Raw genomic sequence first — 13,086 nt, 5'->3', positions numbered from 1 at the left:
TGCTAACCTGAGTGCTCTTAAACTGAATATGTATGACCATGTTCCCCTTGGGAAAAACAGCATCAATTCCTCAGGTACTTTAGAGCTGTAGAAGCTCTGACTCTGGTGGGAAGGCTGTGGGGTGCTTGGAGCAACCAAAATGTTAAAAGCAAAGCTGTTTTTAGCCATCATGCATTGAGAACATGCCCTTTCCCCAGCAAAAATCAAGAGCAAAGCTTGTAGGGATTTTTCCTGACACATGTTTAAGCTGCTTAATGGCTTCCTAGACATTTACCGCGCCAGGGTTTTCATGGAATTGTGTAGTAAAACTCCACCACTCAGTTGCCTCAGTCACACTTTGTTTTTGGTTGTCACTGTGCTGCAAGTGGAGACAAGATGCTGATTTGAGACCTTCCCTCTTGGGTCTGAAGTTTGACCTAAGATGCCATCTGAGCTTCATGCTGGAGGGGGGGGGGGAAGCCAGGTGAAAGTCAGAGCCTTCTGCCCAGACCTGCTTGTGTCTGCAGCTTTCCCATTCCTGCCTTTCCCATTCCTGCCCATTTCCTGGCTTCTCCAGCCAGGAATTGTGCTTTCCTTCTCGTGCCTGCTCGTGGAGTGTAGCTGGAATCAAGTAACATGTAACCATACTGAAATGCACACCTATAATGTAATGCATCGTTTATTTGAGAGACTGAGTTTTATTATCGACCTCTTTTGTATTAAAATATACCCTGGGACCTTTTCATTGAAGAGAGCAGGTCTCATTTTCCAGTTCATCATACCTTTCCCAACAGATGTTCTTCTTTGCTCATATAGTCAGAACAGATCCAAGGGGATTGAATAAAAGCAAGTGCTCTTGACATTGCATTATTTTTGTCATTGAGTGATCATAGTACTTATTGGCAGGCAATTTTGGGAACAGAAAACCCAATATTTACATAATGCCGTCTCTTTTTGATTGTGCAGTTCATTTCAGCTCCACTAAACAGGCACACTTTGAAATTACTCCCTTTCCCCTAAGGAATGGTCATAAAAACAGAATCAAGCTCATAAATCTTGTCGTGAACTAGTTGTACGGTTTCTGCAGGATTACACACCCATTGCTGTGAGACACTGAAAGTATTTATTTGTTATCACCCTTTTAAAGTCAAATGTGTGAAAAGTAAATTCCCTCTGTTGTGATTAACACAGTGACCCACTGCCACAGCATGTGGAGCCACAGGCTTAGAGAGCAGCTCCTCCCTGTGCTGCCATTGACTGAACTAAGATTTTCCTGCAAGTCATAAGTCTTCTTTTATAGCGTGGTAATAAATAAAAAGATGAAATTTAATAGAAAAGTATCTCAAACGCTGCTGGTAGGTCTTTGTGCAACACTGATTTATATTGCAAACCCACAGCCTCTGGGGAACGGTGCAAGGAGGGGAGAGGAAAGTGTGCTCAGTTCATAAGGGAAAGTTCTCTGGTCTGCTGGGTGGAGCTGGGAGGGAAAGGGATTTGGGATGCAGTTGGTGTCTGTAGTCCTTTCGGTACTGGAAAGCAATGTCAACATGCCATTATGAGGCTGTTAGCAGGCTGGTGCAATCCCTAGTGTTTATATCTACCAATTATTCTGCTCTCTCTCTGAGATAACCATAGAAGATTTATAGTTTTAAGAGAGAATTCAGGTTGCTCTGCATAATAAAAGCTAGAGGGGAAAAAAAAAAGAAAAGAAGGAATGCAAGTCTTTTGTCTCAACAACAGGAATTGTGATGCTGCACCTCTATTTTATATAAATGGGTCAAGCACAGATTTTGGGTCACTGTGTATATAGGGGAGCCTTTCCCTTTGCAGTGCAATCAGCTGACCTGCAGAGTACAATTTTCTTCCAAAAATGTTGTGACCAATGAAGCAGAAACTTTAACCCATCTAAACACTTCTTCACTTGTCAGACAGGAAGAGACTTTGCAGCTCTGAGTACCAGGACAGCTGGGCAGAAAGCAAATGTCAGCAGCAGAAACCTCTGGGTGTGAAGGGAGGAAGAGGGAGATTTTTGAGCCAAGATGAAAAGCCAGGCATCCTGAATTTTCCCAGGACAAAAAGCTTCTGAAAACGATTACACTGAAAGATGGGCAGTGCTGTATTTCAGCCAGCTGCCTCCTGGGATGGACACTTCCCTTGGAGACCAAGTGTGCAGGGATTTGAATATAGGAAATACTCAGAAGAGGAAACTATGAATCCTGGGCTCCCAAAATGATAGGCAGGGTGATTGAAATGGGTTTTCATCAAAGAATTTATGTTCATGTGAAACCTTGAATTCCAATACTGACTGGATGTGTATCCCCTTACAAAAATTTAGGATGAATCCTCAGCCACTGTCAGCTGAGATTGACTGACCATCAGTTTTACCTTCAGATTCAGCCTAAAGAAAAAGTGGGAAAATGTTCACATCTCAAAGCCAGGCTTAAGGTATTTTTGCTCCTACTGTGCAGACAGACCTGAGTGCAGACTCCTCGACACAGAAAGGGGTGGCTGTAGCTTTCCTTTCAAGCTGATAAAATAACATCATCTCCCCACTTTATTTATTTATCTTTACTTTTAGCTCTTCATTTGCAAAAGATTTCCTCCTCCTTGCTTTAGGACAAAAAGAGCTGTAATGACAAATACGGTTGTTATGTTTCATCTTATTCCCAAGGGTGTGTTCTCCTGCCAGTGATGAGCATCTGCTCCCAGTCATGGAGAAATCTGATTAACAAAGCGTGATCTTTGATTAGCATATTTCAGAAATTGTTTCTTATTATGAGCCCTCCTTAGGGCTTGTGTTGCTTAGCAGTGGAACAACCTTCCAAACATATTGAACGTGTTGGGGAACTTTGCAGACACATAAAGCCCCATTTGGAACTTTTCTGTTCCTGTGGATCATACATTCTGCATAAGTGGACTAAAATCTCAGGAAATGATAATTCACATCGTGAGTTTTTCTGCTGTTTTCTAAAAAGAAGTTTTGCTTGTATTTAATAAACTTCCTACTACTGGTTTGAACTCTATGTAAGGGCTGTTTGTAATGAATAATAAATGATACTTCTATTGTCTGTTCCATGTAAGGATTTTCATGAGCTTTTCCACCATAAATGAAATAATTAATCCAATGGACAGGTGGGGAAAAGCTTTATTTATTATTGTCAACATTATTATTCTTTTCAATTTTTGGAAGCAAGACACTGAGGTTTGGACCTGATTTGTAAGGGAATAGTGACTGGGATTTCCAACCATACTTTTACCTGTTGCTTTTCTACAAGCTATTCAACTATATTCATATATATTTTTCTTTTTTGATAGGCAAATTTTAAATTGCAAAATATTTGAAAGCTGTGTTTCTTTTACTAGTAATGTAGAGTGTGATACTATTTCAGACCTGTGTGCATTTTCACTGCCTTAGAAAACCTAAATAGTTCCTGAAGTGGATAAAATTCTCCAATTAGAGTAAATTTTACTAGGAAAAAATGCTAAATATTGTAACTGTGCATGATGCCACATAGACCATGTGGGCCAAAATTTTGCTTCTCTTGTTCCTGCCAAACCAGGGTTGACTCTCAAGGCTAAACCCACATCCCAACTTAGTTTTGGCTGATGGAAAACCTAAGCACAAGGCCAGAGTGTGCTCTCCAGCAGCCCAGTGCTGTTGGCAGCTCTCAGCCCTGGGCTCTGAGCCAGTTTGCACAGTCATTTTTGTCGAGGCAGCATTTTGCATGGAGGATGTGCCACCAGCAAAAGCAGACAACGTGCCTGTGCTCCAGCAGCAGAGCAAGGCCAGCTGCAGGCCAGCAGAAGTTCTGCTCGTTAAGTTTGGGGGGGTGGGAACGACCTTTGAATTATCTCAGCCCCTTAAAGCCACGATCTGCTGACCCTGCACACTCTGAGTGGTGCTCACCCTCCAAAGGCTTTGCAGAAGGAGAGTGTTTCACTCTCTTTTGCAGTTTAAGAATATCTAGGTGACAGATAACTAAGGAAACTGTGCCTTGCCTTCTCAATCCCTGTTAAGGATCTGCCCCAGTCTCTAACTCAGTCTCCAGGGAGAGTAAAGAGGATTAAGAGGGTGTATCTCACTCTTAGCGTTCTGGGAATGCAAAGGGCAGGGAATGGGATACTTCTCATCTGCCTGACTTAAAAAAGACACCAAAAGGCAACAGCAAAACCCCCCTGAAGAGCCATGTCAGCCTTTGGTGGTTCCACTGGGACAGACCCTGTCCCCTCTAACCTGCCCATGTGTTTTCCTAACGCATTAAATGTTGATGTCTTGTTGTTTATGGTGCAGGAAACAGATGGTCTTTTCTCCTTCCCTGCTCATTTCACCTCTTCGATCACTTTTAATGGCTTTAAAAGGAAAAGCTTTTAGCACTTTTGCTTTGTTTTTACGATTTCCACCCCCCGTCTTGCACCAAAGGCATTCCAGTAAATACATATGCACTCGTGAAGCTCAATTGCCCGTCCCGAATGTGTAATGGGTGTTAATGTGGCAGGAGCTTGTAGCTGTGGCTGTTTAACCCGGCACAGAACAGCTGCAGCTCTTAAGACCTGCAGGAACACAGAAGAATCCTCTGCCTGTTGGAAATGCGTTTGCTCTCCAAGAAATTTGGTACGTAGCAAACTGACAATTCTTGTACCTCAAACAGTCTCCTTTGAAAAGTTTCTCTGGGCATTCAGTGAAAGAGGGAGGCACAGTTGGCATAATGTGCAGTAGGAGCTCTATACAGTCCCCAAAATGCAACCAAGAGTGATATGGGGAAGGATGGGAGAGGTAAAATGGGATTTGAAGACATACTGAAGAGGAACAGAAAGTCAAATCCATGGCAAAAGAATGTCCGAAAAGAACTTCTCTAAAAATTGCTTCTTGAAATTTCTCAGTGTGGCTGAGACTTCCCTTCTTCTGAAAGTATTCACTTAACTTAAATGTTCACTTTGAACATTTGTAATTCATCATGGCACGTAGTGTCTTACTGCTGGATCTTCAGAACATCCTTCTGTAAGAGAATGAATTTAAAGAGGTACCTTTCAAATGGGACAACAGCTTGGGCATATTTGCTCTGAGACACGTCATGCTCTCTAATCCAACCTCCAACAGCAGTGCTGGTGATGCAAGTTGTTGTATGAACGCCCAGGATTATTTTATTGTTATTACTGCTCTTCTGCTCAAGCATTTTAAATACAGGAGAGGCTTCTCTGTAAAAATGAAAAAATAATTTCTGCAAAATAATATACCTGTTATGCAGCATCTGTGAAATTAAATTTATTAGCGCTCTGCAATATGTCAGTTATTAGTTAGCTTCTAAAATACCAGTCATTTTGTTATTTGTGAGTATATTTTATCCCATCATAACTTTTCTATGAGATAAACAGCGTGATATAGATGGTTAAACCAGAACTTCATCCTGAAGTTTCGTGTCTAATATTAATGGGAATGCAAGTTAGATTATTGTTCAGTAGTCAGTCTTTAAGCTCTCCATCTGTCTTTTTGCATCTTTCTCCAATAGAAAACATCCCTATTTCAGGTGCAGTCTGAAAACAGCAGCACATACTGTAAAATGGTATATATGGAATAAAATGGAATAAAATCTTTATTCGCTCAGGCGGGGGAGTGTCCGTTCTATCCAGCTGTCATCCCTCAGCCAGGACAGACCTTTGTGTGCATTTCTCACTTTCTTTTTTGTCGTGTTTGGTGTTTTACAGCCCTCGATCCCTCCAAGGATCCCTGCCTGAAGGTGAAGTGCAGCCCACACAAGGTGTGTGTCACCCACGACTACGAGACCGCGATCTGTGTGAGCCGCAAGCAGCTGGTGCACAGGTGAGAGAACCTCGTGTGGTTTGAGGGCTTTGTGCCTCTCACAGCAGCAAACAAGCGTATTTGAAAACCTGAAAACCCAAAATATGTGTCAGAGACATCTACGGTTCCAGCAACTTAATTGGAAGTAATTAAAAGATATTAATTTTTTTAAAAAATATATCAAACCTCTGCTTAAATTTGCAAAAAAAAAATGGTGGTGGAACTTTGTAGAGCATCTCCATGGGGAGTCACATAATTGCAGAAAGCTCCAGATCTGATTGTTGAAGGACTGAATTAAGAGCAAATGGAGTAGATATGTTACGAGTTTTGGCCGAGATGTTCAAATTAGACCACAGAATTTTACCGAGAGAAGCTATGAATAAATGAAGAAAAGCCTACTGCTCATGAGTTGAAATGTGCTGCAAACACCCAAGAATTAAGAAATTTAAAAACAAATGTGGATCAAACAAACTAACATTGCCCTATTTGGGAAGCAGAACTAGGAGAACCAGTAAGGAAACTGGGTTTGAATATTTCCAGAGCCTCTCTGAGCCAAGAGCCAGAATAAAACTAAGGAATAAACCCTCCACTTGCCAACAAGTGTGGAATAAATTGTGTACTCTGAATGCTGGGTCTGCATTGTAAGGAAAATATATTGTCTAGCTTTCATTATATCTGAGTGATAAATTTGGGGACTGGTCTTCAATTAGTCTCCCTGTTTAGTAAAATTTACCTGTAACAACTCAGGTCCTAAATGTCATCATCATCAGCTGAGATTGGAGTTCAACAGCCCTTGAGCCAAACAGGCTTAAGCCATTCAGGATGATCTGATTCCCAAGTACTGGGACTATATTTCACCTTATCTCAGTGATACCTGGCCGAGGAAGCTGATCCTGTAAGAATCATTTGTCTTTGATCGATAATACAAAGTTAATGGTGTAATGTGCATGAGGCAGTACGTTTAATCTTTGGGTTTCAATCTGGAATGATCCCTGGAAGGATGGAAGGAGTCTGCCTATGGGCAGTGCTTACATCCTAATGACATTTTTGGCATTATGTAGCTTACATTTTGTAGTTAGGATGGATTTGAACCACTTGCATTATATAGTAGTCCTTGTGATATATAGACATAGATGTGGAGCCAAATGCTTTCTGAGCTATTTCCAGTATTTAATGTCCCCAAAGTAGTCAAAATGGTTCAGAGTAATGGTACAGAGGAGCTGAATATCCTTTCTTTGCAGAAACCAGGCTGCTTTTCATGTGATATCTCTATGATTCCTCACTGCCTGCAGCCATTTCAGATAACCTTTGAGCAGCACTGTGACTATGGAGATGAATCGAAAAGTATTGAAAACTTACAGTGAAAATTCTCCAAACAGTTTCCAGCAAGTTTTGTGATGCTGAAAGAGCTACTGCTGATGTGTGATAGTGGCACATAGAACCCCAAAGTGGTTTTGTTCTCCAGGTACCCAGCTCCCTTTGCCTCAGAGGGGAGACATGTCAAGGAGGGGAGTAACCAGGGCAAATTCTCTGCTGATTCAAATCAGTGGAGTGGCCCCTCTAAAGGTTTTCATCTTTAGTCCCACAGCATTCTGCTCTTCCTGTGCCTGAGCTCAGTGCTGCTGTATCTGACTCCAGTCATATTTAAGGTTGTGTTAACCAGGAGTAAACACGTTGCAAGGAGTGGAGTTTCACCTATTTAAAACCAGTGAAAACCTGAATATATTCGTGTGGGCACATGGAGTAAGAACCACCAAATTGTTGTGGTTGTTTTGTACACCCATGGTGTCCTCCAGGAGGGTTTTCCACTTCATGCATCATTATCAACTTGCTTTAGTGGCTTTGCACAGTGTGTAGGCTCAGCAAAAAGTAATGGAGGGAGCAACACCTTTGTTCTTGCTGAGTCTCCCAGACAGAACTGCTCTGATTTGTGTCACCCCCTGAGACCCACTGAAGAGCTGCAGCACCAGGGAGCTGTGGTTTCCCAGGCACAGTGTGTAGCTAAGTCTGAAATCAGTGCCAGTGCAGTGCCATTCCCATATTGTTTCCTTTGTGCTGGAATGCCCACTTTTTAAACCACTGCAGAGTGCAGTAGCAGTGCAGAAAACTGAGTTACATGGAAGTGTGTTATTCAACATTTACTCAGACCCTGCCCCAGTCTGGCCTCTCCTTTCCAGCATCTGCAACCTCCTCCTTCTCTGCTTCTCCTCCCCTTCACAATCACCTGGTGAGCAGCCCTTGATCTTGAATCATGGAATGGTTTGGGTTGGAAGGGACCTTAAAAATCATCTAATTCCAACCACCCTGCCCTTTGGATCTACTAATACCAACAGCTGATTACCCAATTAACCTTGTTGTGTTCATAGCTTTTTTCTCTTCTTTTGTTCCTTTTCATGCTGATTAAGAAAATAATTGTTTATTTTTTTATTCAGGAAAAAGGGCACAGCCCAAAGGGAACTTTACAAAATAGCATCATTTCACTTCCTGTTGATATATTTATCCATGTTAATTGCATTTGTTTTCCTAGTATGTGTTTTCTTGAAGGGGCTACCACAAGCAGCAAGATGGGAAAACTCAAATAATAGGCCAAGAGCAGAGTGTAGTTTGTTCATTTTTTGTCTTTCTCCATGGACACTGTCCAACTAATTTTTCTAGTAAGCTTTTAGTACTTCAAAAGTTAAGGCAGAAGATGTCTGAGAGGTATTTCAGACAGATAATAGCATTTTGTCAGCACATCCTCCAAGGCATTTATGGTACAAATTGAACAGTGCATTTAGAGAAAAGGCAAGACTGAGCAGTGATTGAAGAGTGTGTAAAAGATAAATTTGAAGGTACCTTCTTATATGCTTAATAGTCCTTGTACTAATGATAGGGTCTTATGAAATCCTTTTTGTGTGGATTAAAACCCCTTTCAATTTGGACATCTATGAGGAAGAGTCTTTATTAGTTCAGTTTTGTGTGAAATGCAGGAGTTAATGTCTCTCAAAGATTTCTCAAACATGTCCAGTCCTTGTCAGACTTTGTGCCATTTGTCTCTGCTGGTGCAGGGGATGGGGAGGAAAGATGTCACTCTTGGGCTCTTTTCAAAAGAACAGGATGAGAAGAGAGGATTGATGGGGAAATAATGGGCATATTAACATGTGCAGGGTTTACAGCTTTGCTCAGTCCATTTAACTGCTGATCACCAGTTAGCTCATCACTGCAGTGTGTCACTCACAAAGGTAATCATACATTGTCTCTGCTTCTCTGCTGGGCCTTAGAAATCCAACTGTTAACTCACAGTTTCTTCAGGATAATGTGCTGACAAGAGAAGCCACTGCTGCATTCCTCACCATCTTTTGTTTTTGAGATCTGGACAAATTCCCAGATAAAACATCTGTTCTTCTAAATTACACGTCAAAACCTTGTTCTGACCAGCGTGGCAGTGCTGGCAGCTACACTTATCCACAAGGAGCAGACAAATCTCCCTCTCTTTCTTTACAAATCCTCATTTCTGGTTAGGAAGGACCCTGTTCAAAACAAGTGAAGTAAAACAACCCCATATGTGGAACGGAGCGTTCTCGCCCCGCTGCTCCTCCCTGCGCCGGTTGAGAGCTTCAAATTGTTTCCAAGAGGGGGAAGCAAAGCAATAACTGGCAGAACATCAGTGACACACCTGCTCTGGAGAATTGCTTGGGAGCATTGCAGCAAAAATCTCTGTCCGCAGCAAACGCACTTTTAGGGATTTGCTGAGAAGTTGTGCACAGGAGCAAGGCTTTGAAACAGTGCTATTCCTCTGTGAGGTCTGTGGTTGCATCAGCAGTCACCTCTTAAAATGTGCTAAATACAGGGCTATAAACCCTAACCCCGTTGGTTTTCTCTCTCTGCCTTGTGCCTGCCTGTGTTTTCTCTTGCTTGCTTTGCTGCTAAGTGCTGATGAGGGTTGGCACAGCACCAAGGGCTCCTGTGGGGTGACACCTTGAGCTGCCAACCTGACTCCCACGTTCCCAGGGGCCTGACCAACGTGAGGGAGGGCTTGGTCCTAAGCTCATCATGTTCAGTTCTGCCTGATTTATGGGGTAATGTTGACAAGGGTCTGAGTAGGTGAGCAATCTACAGGAGAACCAAACCTGGGCGATGATTAATTATCTTTGGATCTATTAATACCCTCATTTGGTTCCCCAATTAACCTTGGTGTGCTCAGAGCTTCTTTCTCTTGTTCATTTTCATGCTGATTCAGAAAATAATTGTTGTTCATTTGTGTATTAAGTACAATTCAGGGAAAAGAGCCTGTCCCAGAGGGAACTTTACAGGATGGCATCATTCAGCTTCCTGTTGGTGATTATTTCTCCATTTTAATTATATCTGTTTTACTTGTATGTGGTTTCTTGAAAGGGCTACCAGGATGGGAGAACCCCAACAATAACAGGCCAAGACCAGAGTGTAGTTGGTTCATTTTTTGTCTTTCTCCAGGCAAAGTGTAGGTATTTCTAACTCCTCTGAAGGTATTTCTAGCTTCTCTGCAAATCCCTCCTTTTCTTTGTGCTAGAACAAAGAGGGAAGGGATGTCACTCCCTAACAGGGTGAATTTTCCCCATTTCATTGAACTCTTGATATTTTTTTATAAGCTGGCAGATGCAGGACAGGAAGAATATTTGGAAAATCTGCTGTAAGAATATGGTTCTTTCAAGTATTATTTATTTGTAGCTGAGGAATAAAAAGAGGAAAGGATATTTTCAGTGGTGTAGAACACAGTTTGTTCATCCATTTTGGGTAGGCAGGAAGCCAGAAATTGTGTTCTGGGACACTCAGGCCTTTCTAGATAACAGCCCTCCCTAACTGTAGTGGTGAAATGTGGGACTGCACTCAATAATTTAGGATAATACAGCTCTATTATAAAATTGTTACAAAGATTAAATTGTATGCATGGATGCAGAAAACATAAATATTAAAATTATTTTTCGCATCCCTAGAGGTTTTTGTAAGTTCTGGGATGAATTCATGAGTCAATTTTTACTGCAGATTTCTTTATGGGCAGCAGGTGAATTCTTTTGTTGATTGACATTTTCGGAATTAAGGGAAGAAAACTGCCCAGTTCACAGCCAAAGGAAAAGCTTTTGACTGTTGTTTTATTAAAATAAAGCCATTCCAAATTTGTTGGATTTTTTTTTTCCTAAGTAACAATACAACAGTATTTACATCTGGTTTGAAATCACTAAATTTGACTTTCCCTAAAAAACAAAAAAAAAAAAAAGAAGCATGTTTTTATGCAAAACATTTTATCTATCATGATGAGTATTGATTAATGTACTGGCATAGATTTTTGCTTCAGAAGAAAGAGCATTGAAATATTTGATTAAACACACACTCACAGAACCCAGCAGATTGCATTAAGTTTTTTTCAAACAAATACACTGTACTGGGGAAATTGCCAAAATTTAGGCTTATTATTCCCGAGGGTAGCTCTGACAGAATTTTGGAGAGCTACTTTAATCCTCTAAGAATGAAAGTTCTAGACATGAACAGGATTGAGTAAATGTTTGTTGTTTGGGTATTTTTCTGTAATTTGTAAACTATAGTGCATTACTCTGTAAAGACTATTATTCTTACTAATATCTAATCCCTCACGGTACATTGCACAGTTTATGTGTGGCTCATGCTGTTTGTCCAGCAAATTAAACGAGAAGCCAGAAAAATCAAAGAGAGAGGAGCCTTTGAGGTCAGAGAAAAATGCAGCACATAATGTGATGTGCAAGGAGTGTGCAAGTGGTGTGTGCAAGTCCTTAGAGAAAACCTGAAAGCTTTTAAAAGTATCTCATCTCCAGACTGCCTGAACAACAAAGGATGCCTGCAACAAGAAAGCTTGGGATTTTGCAGCAGACAAGTTAGAGACATGTGGAAATCAGGGATTTTTGTTTTCTTATGTGGGCTAATTTGCCTTTTAATAAGACAGAAAGCACGTGGTGTGATGTGCCATCAATCTTTAAGTGCTCAGGGGGACCACTGACTATTAAGAGAGAGCAGCATAAGAGTCTGGCACGATCCTTTACTCCCCATTACAGTTATTTTTAAAATTTTGAATATGAAAATTATGATCTAAGCATGAACTCCCAAAGGTTAATGGCTTTTCTGCCAAGACAGTCTCCATCAGTAACTGCCCGGGATTCAGTCCAAAGGTGCTTGAGTATTGGAACAGCACTCACTGGTTTTAAAAGCAGATATTACTCTGCTGAACAGCATCATCTGTAAACTGTAGGTCTCATTCTCCAAGTGGTCCATTTCTCAGTTTCAGCTCTGCCTGCATTAAATTGCTTTTAACTAAAGAGACCACAGGGAGAATCTGTGGAAGGCCTGGCTTTCATCACTCCCAGTGAAATGAGCTCCTTCAGTTCTGGGTCAGGAGTGACCCACTTGCTGCCAGGAGTTTCTGCACCAAAACCCCTCCAGTTGATTATTTCCTGGAGGAAGCTGGCTGTGGTGTGTCCTCTCAATAGACAAGGCTTCATGTTCTTTTCAGGCTGTTTTCTGGCCTTCTCAAGCTCTAGATATGCTGTTGACTTCAGTGTATTTCAAAACTCAGAGGTAAAAGACCTCGAAGAATTAGAAAACTTAGGAAAGATCCACTTTCCTTACTTGAAGTACTGAAGCTGAATTCAAATGTGGTTACTGACTCAAAGCAAAAAGGGCCCAAACATTGCACCAGGAAGTTTGGTATTTCCATGAATTTCCAAACTGCCCCAGCAAAATGCACACCTGTGAAACCATGGTCAGGCAGAGCACAGGTGTCTGCCGTGGAAATTGCCCAAGATTGTCCCTGATAGCCTGGACTTTCTGCATCCCAAGGCCAATTAACCACCCTGCACTTCTCTCCCCAGAACTGGTGCCTCGTGGCTGGTCATGCTTCCTCAGCTCGTTAGAGCAGTGCAAGGGACTGGCTCTCACTGGGCATGAGTAATTCCTGAAATATATGATGGTGCACAGCTCTTTTATAATGGATTTTGGAGCGTGGAGTCCTCATCTCTGTCTGCATTGGCCAGAGCAGGAGATGAACTTGTTCTTGCTCTCCACAGGGGATTTACTGTGTTCTCTTCACAGTCACCCAGCACAGGGCTGCAGGGGGGAGCATCTTGCTGCTGAGGGCATTTTCTTTTACTCTGCAGCTCCTGTCTCACTGTGCTCTGCTTTACTCTGAGGATGCTGCAAACACAAAGGAAATCCGGTGGTTGTTGAGACATTCTCCTGCTGCATCCTTCCTTTAGCCCAGTTTCAAAGCACTCACTGAAACCCATTTCAATCCCTGGCTATCGTCAGGAAGTTTTCGTGGTGAATAG

At 41.8% G+C, this 13,086-nt stretch overlaps 1 protein-coding gene across 1 annotated transcript in view; it reads left to right on the top strand.

Moving 5' to 3' along the window:
- SPOCK1 (SPARC (osteonectin), cwcv and kazal like domains proteoglycan 1) overlaps positions 1–13,086 on the top strand; it is a 265,982-nt gene that overhangs the window by 145,455 nt on the left and 107,441 nt on the right. The window contains exon 4 of the mRNA XM_051794151.1: positions 5,683–5,797. Coding sequence (XP_051650111.1) covers positions 5,683–5,797 — 115 coding nt within the window. The remainder of the gene's footprint in view (positions 1–5,682; positions 5,798–13,086) is intronic.

The sequence above is a fragment of the Manacus candei genome, unplaced genomic scaffold (assembly GCF_025592945.1).
Source record: "Manacus candei isolate 608988 ecotype Guabito, Panama unplaced genomic scaffold, ASM2559294v1 h1tg000037l, whole genome shotgun sequence".
Taxonomy (NCBI): domain Eukaryota; kingdom Metazoa; phylum Chordata; class Aves; order Passeriformes; family Pipridae; genus Manacus; species Manacus candei.
The sequence above is the reverse complement of the archived record's forward strand: the minus strand, read 5'-3'. Positions and strand labels throughout refer to the sequence as shown.